At 40.7% G+C, this 19,033-nt stretch overlaps 2 protein-coding genes across 9 annotated transcripts in view; both read left to right on the top strand.

Moving 5' to 3' along the window:
* The window catches only part of LOC111243908 (AMP deaminase 2-like), a 14,702-nt gene extending 6,658 nt beyond the window's left edge, over positions 1-8,044 (top strand). For 4 of the 8 annotated variants that reach the window (XM_022790234.2, XM_022790238.2, XM_086980029.1 and 1 more), the window contains 4 exons: positions 63-284; positions 483-692; positions 1,008-1,180; positions 1,641-2,186. In XM_022790234.2, the coding sequence (XP_022645969.1) occupies positions 63-284; positions 483-692; positions 1,008-1,180; positions 1,641-1,713 (678 nt within the window). In that variant the 3' untranslated portion in view covers positions 1,714-2,186. Of the gene's footprint in view, positions 1-62; positions 285-482; positions 693-1,007; positions 1,181-1,322; positions 1,370-1,640; positions 2,187-2,569; positions 2,796-3,881; positions 4,344-7,393 lie in introns of those variants that run through there. The other 4 variants (XM_022790237.2, XM_086980031.1, XM_022790236.2 and 1 more) reach the window with 4 other exon arrangements.
* Positions 8,045-11,457: 3,413 nt separating this feature from the next.
* Positions 11,458-19,033, top strand: part of LOC111244383 (testin-like) — a 137,486-nt gene continuing 129,910 nt past the window's right edge. Inside the window, exon 1 of the mRNA XM_086978503.1 lies at positions 11,458-11,574. Within this exon, the coding sequence (XP_086834629.1) occupies positions 11,477-11,574 (98 nt within the window). The 5' untranslated portion in view covers positions 11,458-11,476. The remainder of the gene's footprint in view (positions 11,575-19,033) is intronic.

Raw genomic sequence — 19,033 nt, 5'->3', positions numbered from 1 at the left:
TATATATATTTCACGCAAATGATGTACCTATTTATAATACAATGTTTGAATGAGCGCCACAGGTACCGGTGCCGTCGTTGTGGACCGGCGATGACAATCCGCCCTATGTTTACTACATGTACTATTTGTACGCGAATCTGACCGTTCTGAACCAGTTTCGAAAATCTCGCGGGCTAAACATTTTCACATTGCGCCCTCACTGTGGCGAAGCTGGGCCTATACAACACCTCGTTGCAGGCTTCCTGCTCACAGAAAGCATTAACCATGGCTTACTTCTTCGAAAGGTGAAACATCTTCTTACGAGGAGCGCTTACAGTGAACTATACATAGCTGTGATTATATTAGACAGTAAATAATCTCTTGGTTTTGCTGAATGATCTGGTGCATAGCAATGGTGGCTGTACCACTTAGTAGGGAGCGCAGCCAGCCAGCCAGCCAGCCAGCCCATAATGACGAAATGTTTGTCGTCCTGCATATTACAGGTGCCTGTGCTACAGTATCTATTCTATTTGGCGCAGATAGGTATCGCCATGTCTCCGTTATCGAACAATTCACTCTTTTTAAATTATCATCGAAATCCCCTTATCGAATACTTGAGTCGTGGATTATGTGTTTCGCTATCGACGGATGATCCACTTCAGTTCCACTTCACCCGGGAACCACTCATGGAGGAATACTCTATTGCTGCACAAGTATGTACGATGGAGCCAGTTCAACTAAAACTTACATATTATGGCAGTTAGCTACGCACTATAGACGATTTGGTACGATCAAGCAACTATACTTCCGCCAATTGAAAACGGGTTTATAGAATAAGTTAATCCATGTAGAAGTTAGCGGCACGTTGGTAAACGCACGAAGCGAACGAACCTACAGAGCAGTCAAGTCCTGGGCTAGTTTGACCGTCTTCTCCTAATCTCCTCCTCAACTTCAATGAAGTTGAGGAGGAGATTAGCTAAAACGAAACTGTTGCCGAATACTGTAGTGAGCAAATTGAAATTAAACAGGTTTGGAAATTAAACGGTGTGGACATGTGCGAGCTGGCGCGAAACAGCGTGCTGATGAGCGGTTTTCCGGTTTCGGTGAAGAAGAATTGGCTTGGTTCTGGCTATGAGAAGGAAGGTGTCGAAGGCAACGATGTTCGAAAGACCAATGTACCAGATATTCGAGTTGCCTACCGGTAAGACAAGGATAATTAGACATCGTTTGAAAATTAATGATCAGTTGAAACCGCAAGCAAAAACCATGTATAGCATTAGGTCATCGTATTGGTAGACACGTCTGTTTTGTTATGCTCATGTTAGCCGGCTGAAACATTGCAGGAGGAAAGAATTTTGCGTTTGAAGGTGACATCGATCTTAATAGCAAGGTATACTATACTATACTATACTATACTATACTATACTATACTATACTATACTATACTGGAACGAGTACGTATCTTTAGAACAAATTATCGAACAGGTATTATCATGCCATAGATTTACTTACGACCGCTAAGCTTTAGGCTGGAAAAAAATAGGGTAGATGACCTAAACTCTACCGTTAACATTGACAGCACGAATGCGCAATAGGAGTCATTGGGTATGTTGTATGGAACGGACGAAACTTGTACCGTAACAGGCCTCGTTTTGTTTCAGGTTCGAGACGCTCGTTGCTGAGTTAGAAATGCTAGCGTCAATACTCGATAAGAGATCAAAATCAACTTCATGACAATCTCGTATCTGGCCTGTGCAACATCCGTTTCCTTTTGCGCGGGACTTTTTTGACAGTCCACGCCGTTACACATACATACCTCGTCGGTGTTACTTCATAAGCCGCTATGTGTTCCATATAATCTTATTGGTTGGTCTCCACTGGCGTCATTTGGCCCGCGATGGATTGACGCTGATGTTTACCGCGAAAAAAGGACCCTTTCTTATGCATGCTATAGCATAAGTAGCGATGACGTTTCCTTCGAAAAGCAACTTCGTTCCTCTTGAGATACAGCAAATGATTGCAGAAGCACAAGACGCACTATGAACACACGTAAAAAAACACATTAGATAAACTGTAAATAGCTGGAGTGAAGCGATAAATATATTCTACATATATTGCTCAGTGAGTACGTGCGTGTAATGCAGTAGTAGCTGATAACACGGAGGTATTAAATAAGCTGTTAATAAATATGCTTGGATCAGACTGGAGACTTTGGCACATTCTTCTTATCGGTTGTCGCAGTCGAATGTTTTCGCGGATTGAGATGAACATGTGTTGAAGTTATAATAGATGTCAACTCGTGTGTCATGTACCAGATCCTCTATCTAGCCTTGAACTAACCTAAATGGAGAGTATTGAACAAATTCAACGAAAAAAAATGTGGCTTTATGGTGCTGTCCTAACTTTGATTGGGTTAAATATACTGTGAGAGTAAATCTCACTATTTTAAGGTATAATAAGAAGTTCCTATGGTAATCGGGTCAGATCTTGTCCACTAAACTTTAATTATTCAAACTCCTTTTACCATGATTGGCTGGCTCTCGCCCCATAACTTGAGTATTCTGAAGTCTTTTTGGTGTAACTATTTCAGGAGCGGTAAGGTGCGCGGTCTCAACTTCTACCAGACGTTTGTTTATTGAATTTGTTATCGTTTTTTGTGAGATCTTTACCTCGTCCACCAATGGACTTTTTTCCTGTTTCCTGCCTTTCTTCACGACCCACGTGAAAGCTTGCAGCCGACCTCAACTTCACACCGTGGAGGCATTTTTTTTTTATGTATATATATATATATATAAAATTTTGTTGGATTTATTCGATATTCCCTGTTGAGCCGCTTTGATTTAAATATATGACGCTGGAAGGAGATATGTAGGATCGTATACGCGACTCACGCTAAATTGGCTTGTGAGATCAGTCTCGCGAAAACTACACCCATTACCGGGACTGAGGTATAGCTTTTAGGTGAGTAGCGTAGACCCAATCAATACTGATAGGTTTTAGGAACTATGATTTAACTTAGGGACTCCTAAGCTAATATCAGCTAATGTTCCCGTCTTTGCCTGCTAATTAAGGTCGTGTGAGATAGTCTAGGTTTGAAACAGGGCATAGACACTCCTCGTTCCATAGTGGGAGAAGTGCCAAGCGCCCGAGGACATGCGTAACGGGAGTACTCTCGATCGGGAGTACTCCAAACAATTGATGGATTATGACACATCGCTTCTTTTACTTAGCGGGAAAGTTTAAATAAATCGTTTATTATAGATATCCCTGTACTTGCATTAATCAGGCTCGCCGCTGCAAAACCAGCAGTATTTAGTAAGCCCTTTGTTAATACTGGTAAGCGCTTGAATTAAGATTTACATCTGACGAATATATATATATATATATATATATATATATATATATAGCACGCAAATTGTCGTGTTCTTAGGCTTTGTTTCTAAGATTATATATAAATAAACAAAACTTCCATTACATTTTCTTTAATGGCATGTTTGCCGTTCTGGGAGAAGCATGCTGGCATGATGTCCCTTTACGAGACACCACATTTGAAGCATGAAGCTTGGGCAAATATTTTTCCAAATACACAGGCGCATTTTCGACATCGTGAGAAAGCCAGTGATCATTCCTCAATCATCAATTCGTTATCAGAAAAAATCGAGAACGATTTACTGCTTTACACGTGGCAAGCAACATCAGTCAAATCTATTAATTTTATTGCCCAAAAAGTACCAATCTGACTTTTGTCCTTTGGACTTGTGACCTTTATTGATAACCTGTAACATGTACGCTCACTCATAGCTTTAATTACTAACGGCCTGATCGAAATAAATGAAATATATTTTCAAATGGTAACCACGAACTTAAATCCGCGCGCTTCTTTTCCTGCCGTGGATTTCCAGCTCAACTGTACTGAAAACTGCGTGAAGCTGGAAAACGACGTATCGTGGTGTAACTGAGATGACTTTGGCGGCCTATCCGTCGTCGTAAGCCTGTGTTTGATACGTTGAGCGTCTGATACGGGATAGAGGCGAATCTTTCCGACGACAAACTTGCCCTCGCAAGTCATTGATCAGGAAATAAACATAAATTAAGGAAATAAAATTAGGAAAATATCGAACATATGTTATGTATGGAGTCATCGCACGTTGCAGTAACTACAATAGCGGTTATAATATTTATCAGTAAGAAATTTAATTATTTACGTGTCAAATGAAATTTATCCGTGATACGATTTCTCATTGTACAATTGTTAATTAAATCAAACATAATAACAATTGATTTCTACCAGGACAACGGCGTGTTTCACTTTGGCATCGTTTTTCGTGGCCTGTTTTCCTTATATCCCACCATGGGCCTGCTGTACCCAGTATCTACACGATACCTGTGTGCGCGATGGATGACCGATTTAGAAAATGACTACAAATGAAAAAACTTCTAATTAGGACTGCAATTTCATAACAATCGGTATCGTAATGTCGTGATGTTATCTTCCACTCGTCAGGCGAACTTCTAACGCATCGTAGCCACCAGGAGCCTATATGATTGAAGTCCTATTCGATCATCATTTCGAATTTTTTTACACAACTTTCGTCAGCGTTTCGTTAGTAACCAGCGTCATTCTAGTCGTAGCTAAGTTCAAGTTTTTAAGCTAATTACCATCGCCAGGTTTCGCCATGACGAAACGCTCAATGGCAGAATTGATAGGGTTCCTAAGTAGAACAACACGCAACCGCCCGCCTATGGCTCAAGCGATGGTCTATGAAGCACTAGCCTGCCTATACACAATTTAATACATAAATGATAGTGCACTTCGATTGTTATTGATACTAACGATGGACTTCAAAGGCTACAGGTTTATTAGACGTCGCCCACCGATTAGCTGTTGACCGGACGAAGGACTGAGGGGTAACGGCGGCGTAGATACGTCTATGTTATGAGCAGTGCAGCCTCTCCCGTGTTCATCATTTGGAGAGAGCCAAAGCGTTTCAGCCGCCACTGTTCATAGTTGATACAGAGCGTATTAAATGCGTCTCAGTCGAAGATGGGTCTCAGTCGAAACTAAGAACATTTGTACATTTTCAAGGAGATCTTTACGGGAATCCGTTTTTCAGAAGGTCAGCCGTAAATACGCTTAGGTCATTCCTTCGTACATCTTGCATCTCCGCGTTTGGCAATGACCTATAGACAACGCTATATGCGCTAAACAGCTTTCAATACAAGACCAAGTTATTTTTTGGAACAAGATAAGGACTAAGCGAACTAGCCCCATTTCCTATTCTCCACTAATTGGCATACACATGATTATGTTACTAGATTCAACTATCATTACACGCTTCCCTCTGTTTGCATGATTTCGATAGAACGGAGTCCGTTAAAGGTAAATGCAGAAGCCAAATCGCACCTTGAACTGCATCTTTAGATTTATATCGTTTATATAGTCTAAGCCCGTGAAACAGTATAAGACGTCGGCGAGGTTATCAGGTACCGAATTAAGACCTGTCAGCTGAAATACCGTTGGCGCAACCTTCGAGGTAGCTGTAGAGCTCCTTTAACTGACGAAGGCAATGTCCAGCAGCTTACTGCCTTTAAATGAGTCCACGCTTACACACAGCTATCGTAGGTCGCATCACATCATATCGCTGAAGTCCAGCCACCTAGGTATTTCACGGTCCCTAGTTGGCTGGCATGATGATCCCGAGCTGTTGAATTGTGCGACATTCGGGCGTTTGTGAGTCCGGGGTGGCTTACAGGTATATTCGGTATATTATATATATATAAACAGGTATATTCGCTTGTGTCGTTGAAAAAGGCCTATCGTCGCTCCTCTAACGGTTCGCAGCTGTCAAATACAGGTGCGTGAGGCCTGCTAGTGCCTTAAGTAGGCTTTGAGAAGAAACAACGGCGAGTGTGATGTTTGGTTTTTGTCGCACAACTTGTTCTTGGTGCCAGTACGTCATAGCTGATACTTTTAGCTGGTGACCTGGTTTAGCACATAATTTACCTTTACTTCGGTCCGTGAAAACATACGGTGCGGTGTAATTTATTGGCAAAAAAAAAATGGTAAAGAATATTTCAGTTCCGTTTTACTCACTCGTGACATGTGACTCAGACGACTATTACGCCCTCTGAGGGCTAGGATCAATTACAAAGAAGCTTATATACGGTATTTACGAATCGACCTCAGAAGTGACCTGGAAAATGTCTGCGTATATGAAGAGAAATTTGATAAAATAACGTAAGATGCTTCCATTATCTTGCAAAGCCTACTAATTTCTGTTCGAACATCTCATAGGAATAATAACAACAACAATAATAATAAGAAGAAATATCTTTATTTATTATTAAAATATTGAGAAACCACTACTATGACACAAGCTAGTAATCAGATTGTAGATTCTAACTGGATAAGCTTTTCTTCACATGTAAACATGTTTGGCCAGTTAAGTTGAGAGATAACGCCGATGCCCAAGAATTATTTTTGTTAAATTGTTTTAGCGTAGCTGACCCCAGAGACGTATAATCAATTCAGAAAAGATACAACGTTGTCTTTGCACACAAAAATCATCTGAGTTGTTGTTCCAACAGCTCACGCCACTTCCTTGTCAGATCTGCCGACAAAATTAGAACTTCTGTTTTTTTTTTAATGTTACTCTCATTAGATTTATCTCTATATTTAATATGTCTCTAATATAATATATCTCCAGTATTTCTGGCGATATCTAGTTATCATATCGTTGAGTTGACAGCGCCAAACTATATCGTGTAGCTGGAAAAAACCGAAGATCTCACGGACGTCTGCATAATTTCCGTAGTAGATCGTAATTGTAAGTCATTGTCAGCGACGTAATATTCTGAGCAAGCGTCAGGAGATTGGGATTAAATATTCAATTGCGGTAATAGCTGGGAACTCAGGCGACCTTTGTAACGGAATGCTTAAATAAATCTGTCAATGTTATTTAGTTCTTCGCTAGTTTATGCCACTGTGATACGCTGAAATTATCTGTTGCCCATTCTGCTCAAAAGAAAAATCCCCTATTCCCCAGCCACGTCTCAAAAGTGAGAGGCCTTTTATGTGGCCTTGTTGTATACCCTGATCAGTGACACCGCCAATTGATAAGTACATGCACTGTAATCTAGTCTAGTACTTTTTTTCTTTGCATAGCCAATTTGCCTCCGAAGGGAGTTAGCTTAGGTGGTTTACTTCGAGAAAGAGTGAGAGAATTAAAAATAGTGGTACGTTAAGTTTTCAGACGTGTCGACGTTAGTAGGCTTAGAGCGGAAAAATGTGCGGATTGCGTATAGATTGGGCTCATTCCGTCATGTGCTGTGGCAGTATGGCCTTTAATGAATAAAGTAAGGACACGACGAATCTTTTTTTAATAACAATATTCGGATTTGTATTTTTTTTCAGTCTCGAGTAATGCCGTCACTAGAATTTCTAGTATCACGTCACGGCTCTTGCTTATATCTGTTGGAGCCGATAGATGGCGCGGGAAAAGTTGCCTGGATCTTAAGAACGAATGATCGTACTTCGTTAGCGCAGATAGATTTGCGTATATGGAGATTGAAGTTGGTCGAAAACAGTATCGGTATGCGTCATCAGTTGAAGTTACTCGTAAAAATTTCGCATGCTTCAACTTGTCTGGTAGAAGTGCAGTTGTGACAGGTTTGCCAAGCTTAATGTCTGCCGAGCTGATCGTATAATGAGCAATTTGATGAGAAATCTATCCTCAAAGACTTCTATTGATTATTAGATATGCTTGTTCCAAAATTGAACCTAGAAAAATACCAGTTTAAAAACGGAGCATTTGCAACCTCGGAAAAATTCGCTGGATGCTCCTATTGATAGCAGAGTCTTCAGTACAGCGTATTAGTTCCAGGCCAATAGCAAGCGATGGCCATTCGTTATGGCGGTATAGAAGCTGTTCGAAATCGTGACCTAGAATTAAGTCAATGTTTAGAGCTTTACAACCAATATAGCCATTGAACAGTAACTACTTCAGACTCCTAACATGCAATAAACCCAACTGGGCTGGAGACCGCGATTAAGCATTGTTTCGAACATGACGCTCCTTAAATTTAGATAATTTCAGATATTTCTAAAATTTGAAGATAAACACTTTGCTAAAGTCCTATTAAAAGAACCTAATAGCGGTTAAAGTAATTTAGCTTGCATTTGGTAATCGGATTTATAAATGGAGCCGACATGGGGTCCGGTTGTATCTTTAAATGATTCGATTGTTTTTTTTTCTAGTAAATACATCGATTTTTGAGGTTTTTTTTTGTACAGGGCGAATCATATTAAGGCCCTGATATACAGACCTATTAAAGATAACCTACAGAGACATACTCAACTCGGTAGCTGTGAGGATGTCGTATGTATCGTACGTCTACCTCTCACTTTCTAACTGTGAGACCTATCGTTCAATGTCTTGCAAACGATGCGTGACGCAATATTATGTTGCCAGTGTAGATAGATAATAGCAGTACGGAAGTAGTGATTTTTTTTAAATGATCGTCACCATTTCATCTAGTAATCGCTAACTACCCATCAAAGGCACCGGCTTGTGCTACCGTTGTCATATTCCCCGCTGTCCAGCAAACGGACTAATCACAACTGCCCCGTTCCTAATGTAACTTCCTATTTTTACTGGACTGCGCCCTCGACGAAGACGCACCATATGGCATTCTGGCTGGCAGAGGTGGTCAAAAACGGCCGGCTTCCGCTCACCAGTGAACCTGATTCCCTGAAAGAGGATTATTGGAACAAACGGGGCATTTATTGCTTACTTTGTGCAATGCTTAGCAGCAGGTTTTCTGTCCTTTCTTGGAGTGTTGCGTATGCATTTATTTTCAGCTCTCTTCTGCTTGTAAAGCATATTTTATTGTTATTTTGGTATGTACGTTGGTAATGATGATGTTACCAGCCCTGGTGGTACCTGTCAGGAAATGGCTATGGTGAACTTTTCGCGAAATGCTTGTACTAACGATACAAATAGACACAAACTGTCACTCGATATAGACTACTGTTGGTGTAAGTGAGAAAAAAAAATGCTCGATATGGCTACAAATGTAAACAAACCCTTACCGACTGTTTCGGCGGTCAAACACTTACACCCAAAAAAGGAAGACTATTGTCATTTTTGACTTTGACAATTCTTCATCGTCATTGGCGTCGTGAAGTGTACTCGACGAAGCTAGTCACGAAGCGTGCGGCCGTACAAAACGTGTATTGGTGAACTTCCTGAAGCATGCCGTAAACGTCGGTCACGGATGCAGTGTTATGGTCACCATCGATTACGATGAAATCGTTTGCAACTGATGTCCGCTAGCGACAGGCTTACCTTCGCCATAAAGAATACTACGCCTATGGCGAGTTTTAAAAGAATTAAAAAACAAAAGAAAAGAAAAAATCGCTGTCGGACGATCAATGGACAGCTTGCACATGTTGCTGACTCACGGCAACAGTAACAACAATTCTAACACCACGCTCGTTTCTTAGTAGCCACTAATTTTTTTTATCCACTCACGAAATCTGTGCCTCGGTTTGTAATCAGCGCCGTTTTTTGCCATTTTCATTTCCTGTATCTGTGCTTTTTTCTTCAGCTTTTAGATCACTATCATCGCTATTTCAGTTACCTTCATTAATATCACCTTTATAAACTATACCATTTCGCCATTCCTGCTTATACTCTTTATTTTGTTATTTTATTTGTATTCTCTAAGAATAGCAGGACACGCGTTACAGCTCTGGCAGAAATACTAACAACAAAAGTGGAATGCGCTGCCATCCGGTGGTCAGAATTAGCACGTCCAGACATAGATACGTGCGCATACGTACAGAGTCATTCCCATCATTGTATCTCGTACATGTTCATTGTTGCCTGACACGGCGACTGCTTTAACGCTGCGGTATTGTCTATGATAGCAAGTTGCACTTGCCGGCGACGGCAAAGCTGGCCATTCGCATTGTCCTTTTGGGTCTAGTTGTGCGTTCGTACGGTATCTGCTCCGACGGACACGGACAGATCGGCGGACAGGTAGTAAAAGTGAGCATCTTTTTTTTCGTCTTCTATAGAATCCATCGTGGTCCGTCGGCGTCGATATCTGCTACACTACCGGTGCCACGGTACCGATTAGTCGTTGTGCCTATCTACGAATCGCGGTCGAAAGCATCCGAGACACAACGCAAACGTTCTCTGCGCTAATCGCAGACGGAACTATACTCGAACTGGCGTAGTATTGAAACTGTGTCCAACTTAAATCGTAATTGCCTCAACCGCCGATGTCTTTCTCCGCCGCCATTGTCCAGTCTCTTTCTCTCGATGTCATTTATTTGCCCTTCTCTACTGAATATCTATTCATAGAGTCACCACAGTGTGGTGAGTCTCGTAGTCTATAGCGCTTGGCCTACCATCGCCTTCGTCCCTGCTGCTACAACGCGTTGCCATCGCATTAGTCAGTCAGTCTCTACTGGTAATGCTGCTTGATCGCCGACGGCAGCCTGTCACAGTCTTCTGAAGCCGTGCTCCATAGACGCTTACGGCAACGCTCCATTTCGCCCCACATCGTCGCTGTCACCAGGGGCGCTGCCGGGGCTAGTTTTCACGCATTAGCAACAACGTTGTTCGTTTTGCGTGCAGTGACGGAAGCGACGACGCGGCTGGCGACAGTGACAGTAGTTGGAGAACGGTGCTCCTCTAGTTACCGTGCAGACGGGGAGTGGCCTCCACAAAGGCGGGCAGACTGCCAGGCCACAATATACGGACGTCCGTCGATCGATTTCTTGGGAGCTTGTGCTTGTTCATACAAGTTGTTTGTCGTCAGCTGCTGAGTCGTCTATTGAAATTGGCGCTGGCTATCTTTGACCGGAAGTGCTGCTTTGGACACTATTGTAGTTATTGTGGTATAAATATTGTTGTTGTTACTCTTACCGTGATGTTGCTTGAAGTTAGACCTTAGGGGTGGACACTTTTGTATTTACAGTTCACGATGGTATGCTTTTGCGCCTGTTGAACGTCCTGCTGGAGAAATAACGCGGAAATAGATGGAATAAGCCAGTAGCGGATAGCTAATAGGACGGATTAGCAATTTATAATAAGAGCTCTCTTTTGTTGTCTGAAAAGGTATCGGCTTTTTACGACTTATATTTTGTTAGACGAGTGTGATACTGGTAACCATTTCGTGGCAGGTGTTGGCCTGTAGATTTTCGGAACGAATCTATGTAAATAGGCACGCGCCTGGAACTTGTCGGTTTTCGTTCTCTTTCGACAAAACGTGATATTGCCGCTTGTCATCAGTGAAACATCTCGTCATATAACTACAATATTTATAGAAAATTTATTGATTACGTGGTTGTCATTAAAAATCGCGGTGTATAGGTTTTTCGAACAGGGACCCACTCAGAAGGTTCATAAGTTGTGTTTTTGTGCCTATGGGATCATTATTGGTCCTGCAAATATATGAACGTCTCAGTGAACACAACAAATTAAGAATGGAGCACGAAAATGATCGACATATTGGTGACGCGGCCGCGTTGATGATTCTTACCATCATTCTCGGAGCGATGATTCTCTACTTCATCAAACACAGGTACAAAGTCGGTGACTCACTTCAAGTTACGGCTGGAAAATACTTGTAATATGACTGCATAAACAATCGTTCTTTTCCAACTAATGTATCATTCTTAAGTTGCGTGATTCTCTTACTACGGTTTTCCTATTAACTCTTCATTCTTTTTTTTTTTACTATCACCGATTATCGCAATAGAATCACTGTATAATCATTGTTGTCTTTCTTTTTTTTTTTTTTTTTTTATATCATCATTTTTGCCGCGCAGCATGCGTCGAGGCTACATCTAGTAAGTTTAGCTTGCCTAATTGAGAAGTTAGGCCTTCCACGCTGCCACGATGAACTATGCTAACATAAAAGTTCCTATTTTTTGCTATTGTCTAATATTATTGTTATAGCAATATAGCCATAATAGCAGTTACCTTAAATTTTGTTCTTGATGATCTTTCGGAACTGACATAAAATTACATTTGTTCCCGCCACGGAATGGCCTTGGCCCGCACATGGACAACACAAACCAGAAGAGGGTAGTATACAATCAGTTATTTTCAACTGCTGACTGAAAAGGTTTAGAGAGAGAAATGTGTGTATGTATATATATATATAAATCTTACGTAAATGGCCCTCAACACAGTTTTACGTTCGCGGAGTAAGTAAATTAACTAAACCTAAAATAGGACATCCTGCAATAAGGCTTAGCGTCTAATTGCGGCCTTTTCAATATGCTCTTACTTAAGATCGTATTATACTTTCAAGTCCCATGTATTACCTTTGAATAGCTTCAGCCGCAACATTAAAAATGGTGCTATCTACAAGTACTATTCTGAATCTTGTCATTTTCGAGCGTAAGTTGCTACCACCTCCGATTGTTTTCCATAGCTGCTGAAACCTGTCAACGTTAATATCCCTATAATAGGTAATGCTGTCCATGCTGCGATTTCAAATAGGTGATCGGTAGAAACTGAAATAATGTATTACCCTGACATAGATCCGAGCGGAGCAGTTAAACAAAAAAACAATCGGTGCACAGCAGTTGTCGGGTAGGACAGCGCCATTAAGACTTACATTTGGCTTGGCACTAACCTAATTTTATCTGACTACCTGGACAGGCACATTTTTGAGTCTCTAAAACGACAGCGTTTTTCCAACTAATCCTAGTACATGCATGATCTATACAAAAAATACATTTTTAGTCACATTTACATACGTAGATATTTTAACGTCACCTACCCTGCCAATGCCTTCTTTCGGGCAGGTCCTTGGCATCGTGATACGGAAAGGCTGATCTCGAGATGTGCTTACAGACAAAAACAAAGGTTTGCTTGTATACATATTTCAATTAGTAGCGCGAACGCGTTTTGTAATCACGTACATAGTACGATACAGAACTTAGCCCACCAACTAGAACTTAGCCCAGCATCGATGATATGGAGAAATTATTATGGAATATCGTTACATTTACGAGCGTAATGCTCACAGATACAGTCGCAGTCTTTCCTCCATCATCATCATCCGTTCCGTCTGTCTCTCTGATACAAGTACTTGAGCTCGGAACAAACGACAACATATACAATGTAATATTCTGCTAGATGGCCGTCTCGTTTCCTTGACGTTTTGTACGATATCATTACTGCGTCTACGGGCTCGACTTTCATCGAACGGATGACTCTTTTGCAATATACGAGTTTTTGCGAGAAGCCAACCAGCCCCATTATGCCATATTGTTGATTGGTAATGTGTGTTTTCTTCATGAAACTTGCGGTGCTGCTAGAAGCAATGAACTAAGGTAATTCTCTTGCGGTTTAGCGTAGATGATTTAAATTCGGTTCTGACTGTGGCACCACTATGACCTATTAAGGCCTGATCTGCATATAACGATTGAAGCATGTATCGGATGTGATTGCCATTTCCGCAACAGTACGAGCAAAAGAGTAGCATATAAAGGGGATCTTCTTCATTCATCATTGAAAAATTCAGACGAAAAATCGAATTAGAAATTGACGAGGTGCGAAAGCGTCACTATCCTACCGGTGTATTCTATGAAAACTCTACACCTTTACATTGAGAGTTTCTGCACCAAATGCTATGTACATCTCCTCGTTCAACTAACACGTATGCTTCTAGAAAGCCAGGTTGTCAATATCTGTGATCCTGTACGCGAAACAGTGAGCATCGCGTTGTTCGTGACATTGTAAATTCAGTTAAATTGTATCGGTAACCTATTAGGGTCTAGAAATTCATATAAATAATTATATATATATATATATATAATATATATATAAAAAATAATAACGATATGCTTCCGTTCTTCCGTGGTTCTATTGCGCGTTGAGATTCGTTTGTTGGTGGTAAAAGATCGTTAGTTACTATGATATAAGGTACGCGCTAGTGAAGCTGTTTTTATGAAATATTTCGAATCAGCTGGAAAAGCCGTGTAAATGTACTACTTCTAAGCTAGGTCTGTGGTGACGTTTTTATTGATAAGAAATGATGTTATTGCCGTCATCTGGGTCAATTATATCCGTCTAAACACGTACAATTTTGCGACCAATATCCAGCGAGCGATCAGTACAACAGCGAGCGGTATTTTGTAACTTCCAGGGTTACCTCCTCTACTATATACGTGTAGTTGTACCCTATACTATAATAATCGTTTATTTCGCCACCTCGTTCCAATGAGATACTTTCGTCGTTTGACAGATTTAAAATTTTAAGCCAACTGCATACGGGTAACTGCTAAGTTGAGGTTCCTGTAACTCAGAGATAGGCCAAGTGCCACAATCTTCTTCAGACTGAAAACAAGAATATTGTTGCCTAACGTAATTAACGTCTGACGGTTGAATGTAAAACATTCATATACATTATGCGTTTACTAACTATTTACATGTTTAGATTAGCGCGAGCTGTAAAGATGATATTATTTCACACATAGGACGCTATTTTTCTAAGCCCCAATGGCGACTTACCAAACAAATGATCCTGGCGTTTTCAGCCAGAGATCTTGTCGCTCTCAAAAGAAGGTATAATTTACGCGCACAAAAACAAAAATCGATGCAAATCAGTGGTTTATCACTTATGTTATGTACGAGCGTTTAAAATTTTATATTTACCTCTACATAATCGGCTGATTTGTAGCTAACTGTCAGCTGACATGAGTTAGCCAGGCCAAGCCTTGATCAGCAAATTGGCTTTGGCCTTTATCACCGTTATTCAGGTAAGCAACGCCAGCGGCTTAACTAGCGGGTCAGTCAGCCAAAACATCCGTCTGGTCAAGGCCTTTAAGGCATCTACGCGTACACGAAACAGTTTAGCAACATTAAATAAATAAAGCAATATAAATGTGTATTTTTTTATAGTCAATTTATCAAAATGTCTTGTTTGCCCATCTCGACCTCACCATAAAGTCAATGCGGCAGGCAGCGATTCTGCATCAGTTATCGGCTCGGTAGCTCTATCTATTCAATCTACAAGACGACGTTATCAAAGAACAAGAAGAATCCTTCAAAGAAGTAATAGAATGTGATGCCACCCTATACAAGGGCGACATCAACGGTTATTCCACGTCTATCTGTTGTTGACGTGGTCGTTGCTAATTTACTGGCCTTATCCCAGTTGAATGATAAAGCGGCTCCGTTCAATGGTACGCCGAAGTCAACAGTGAGCAAGAAGATGACCATCGCTTGAAAAACATCTGAAGATCTATCTGCGCCCTGTTCACGACCCATCGTTGTGATGCTGGTAAATATCTGACGCTCGCAACCCACTTGCGTAGAGGATGACCCGCACTAACATAGCCGACCCGAACTAACCGTGCTACAGCAAGTACTGGTGGCGAATACACATCGCTTAAGGAGCATTAGCATTGCGTTGAGCCCAGACAGGACGAAATGGCCGCTTACAACTCGAACCTTGATTTTCGGATTGACGCTCGGTGTACAGCAAAGGCTGATTTCCAGATAATAATCGTGGCTGCTAGGAATACGTGTATACGTTTTGATGCAGTAGCGATAATGCAACCAGATACGAGAGCAGGTGCGGGCGTTCTTGTACACCAGCGCGTGTGTACATACTGTCGATGTTTCTAATATATCCATATAATTGTATAGTGATTTTGACACGATGGTAGGACAGATAGGCGATAGCTTGCTGTATGCGTGTGCATATGGATACTTTGTCACTGTTTTATAATTACTGCGCTTAGATAAATACATAAGACGGCGAAGGGGGGTTTTGAGTTATGGCATAATATGCACACATATTATAGAGGTATTAACATTCAAAGATGCCCCGTACTGCGATTGGCGGCAGTGGAAATCGCCCAAGGTATTACACTATGCATTGAAAGAGCTCCATTATAAGCTAAGCAATTCGGGCACATAGCTGAATCCACACAATCTTCTAAAGGGTTCTCTAAACAGCTTCCTTTAACCCTATGCATAACTTGTAGTTTGCATTACGGGACCGACGCTGTTGTCAAGCTATAATAGAAATATAACGATCTATTGCCGGTTAGAATGACTATACACTGTTACAATGGCATTGATTTAACAGAGTATTATACAGTGACGATTGACGCCTTCTATACGGGACGCCTCTAATTGGCTAACGAGTGCAGGTAGAACACGAACAGATATCAAATATGAAGGCACTCCTTGGCATGGTGTCTCGTCACCTACACGTAACGTTGCCATTAGTTAATTGTATTAAGTTAAAAGTATTGAACACTGATCTTTTCTCGGAAGTGGGCTGGATATCGGTGAAGAACATGCGATGAAATCATGAAAGATTTAGGTTCTTGATAAGTTGATTGTTTAAGCGCATTCACTATTAAAAAAAAAATCCCTATCTGTCTTATGATATTAGTTGTCATAGATAACTTTCGTAAAGATTTGCCTGTGAAAAAAATTCTTGATAGATTGAAACGTACATGATGCGTCCAGAACTTCCCATAAACCTTTATAAGAAAGCGTAACAAAATTGAAACCAGACGTGTCTACTTAAGAACCGAATGGCTTTCCTTTCAGTATAATGAGTACCATGCAACGATTTGCAAACGAGGAACCTGTTGCCCTCTATTCCTACGTAAATACGAAGGTTTAACGCGAGCTGTACATTGACACTTTCATACTCACTGGTTTTTTGATCATTTGTACATCTGGACGCACACACAAACCGCGAATTTCTTCATGTCGTTCTCGTCCCATATACGTACAGGATTTTCCGTTGTGTGGGCAGGTTTGAAACAAGCCTTATATTTTTCAATAGAGTTACTTGATAGTAGATTCAATCGAGTGGTTAGACCTTAAATTAACTTAGGCGTTGTTGCACTCAGTACGTGGTGAACGGCAACGAAAGCCTGAATGCACATAAACACACCGTCCAGGTGTCCTGAAGCATCAGCGTACATGTCTTACAAACGGCAAAATAATCTTTGATTCACGTTAAGGACATGAGCGATTTGTACTATAGATCTTTTCTAAGGCGATTCGAACGAAGATCACTAAGGAACGACAAGGTGTGATAATAACATTTTCAAGAAACAAAACAAATTTAGGACTCGCGCACTAAATTGTAATCGAAACTCTAACTCTGACCGCAAAACAGCTCAATCTTTGCGTGCGTTTGCCAGATACGTGTCTAAAATGTTTATACACAAGCAATGTGGAAATGTAACAGTAAATATAGCTCGTTATAAATGTAAAGCTGGAGGACGTCAATTCAAGCTTGCTTCCTCTGGGGCATCCTAATGAAAAAAAAAAACAGGGGGGCACTAAAACAAATGGTTTCCGCTGCGTCTGTTTAGGCCATCTATCTTAGTTTTTTTATGGTTGCTAGTGTTCTGAGAAAACACATACGGATGTATCTGTTCGCCCGTTATTGTGTCAATTTTTCGAGCGCAAGACGAACAAGGCTCTTTATGCTGAGGTCATTCGCTACGGGGAGCGATTGCGGCCTCCCTGGCAGCGTCCAACAAATCAATTACAGAACTATACGGCTTTTCCTGTGCTCTCGCTTGTGTCATGGCTGAACGTTTTTTTTTTGAACGATTAAAAAAAACTTTACTAATATGAATAATTAAAAGATTGTAGTAGGGACCTGGAAATACAGCGGAGTTAAACGACTCCTGACAGTTTGAGAAAAGTCATTGGAGTGTTTGAGGATCATCATTTAACTCATGCTATTCTTCCTCTTAATATGTTTTTTTTTTTGCTGCCTTAACAAATATAAAATGCGGATTCCGAATTGGGGCAATCCGCTACTCCTTGCACCAGATAAAACTTCTTTCTACAACAAGACGATACATTGGTTACGGTGAACAAAGTCACGTCGTTTTTGGAACTTGACCGTCGATCATCTATTACCTAATTTTTCCACGCTGAACGAACCGCCTGCAACGCTAAAAATTTCGTTTTTCCCGCACAAGTCTTTATGTGGGTTTTGAAAAGTCCTAAAAAGACTTCTGTGAGGCGAACCGCAAAATCGTAAACATAGTTTAACTTGAAAATGAATAAAAAATCATTTTTGGTATAGCTTGATTTTCGTTACAGAAGTTAACAGCTGTTGTAAAAAGGAATATCAATTGTTAATTAGGTCGTCTAGATAGGCCACAACGGTACAATCTTTCGCGCCTTTTCACACTTTTCGAACTCCTTGGCCACTTTGAGCCTTCACATCCTGGGGACGTTTAGTAGAATTGAGCGATACTCTAAAAAGTTTATATCACCTATATATCATTCGATGCGCAGTTATAAGTGAAAAGTTACTTACAGATTGAAGAGGGAATATTCTTAAAGCAACTGCTCGCCCGGTTTAGGTCCCGAATCGAAGTTGTAGTCGCAGTGTATAGTGGTTATATTGAATGCAGAGAATTTGAGCACATGTAAAAAAATCGTCGAAATACCTAATGTACCTAGTTTAACGTTTTGTAAAAATTCTGTGTGAAACCACTAGATCCATGTTCTTAAACACTGGCTTCCACTATTCGAAATACTTCAACAACGCGGATAGCCATCCAACACGCTGACGATTTTGCCTATACTTGTTATCTTCACATTCTAAGACCACAATCACAGAAAGGTAGTCCCCAGCTGTATTATATATTATCTTCACTTACATAGCCTAGTATGAAATTTTATTACAGGCAGTATTTTCGACAGGGGCAAATTGAATTGCCTCCTCAACGAATAATCAGATGATATGTATCCATAATACTAGTAATAATATATGCATCCGCCTATTGATTTCAATGGTACACAGAAATCCATTACTATGCCATAAAATAGAATGTGAGAGAGAGGATCACTTGCGTTGCTATCGTATACAGTTAAATGTCTTACGTATTCCATTAGTAGTTAATGAACATCGTTGCGTTTTCATCCGTCATTTTTATCGTGCTTAACAAAACGGTCTGTTCTGACTTTCAGTAAACATCTTATTCGTTGTTACTCGTTGCTTTATCCGCCGGCTGTATCCGGCCGAG

The sequence above is a fragment of the Varroa destructor genome, unplaced genomic scaffold (genome assembly GCF_002443255.2).
Source record: "Varroa destructor unplaced genomic scaffold, Vdes_3.0 BEIS01000002.1, whole genome shotgun sequence".
NCBI classification, from domain to species: Eukaryota; Metazoa; Arthropoda; class Arachnida; order Mesostigmata; family Varroidae; genus Varroa; species Varroa destructor.
This window is presented reverse-complemented; position numbering and strand designations above follow the sequence as displayed.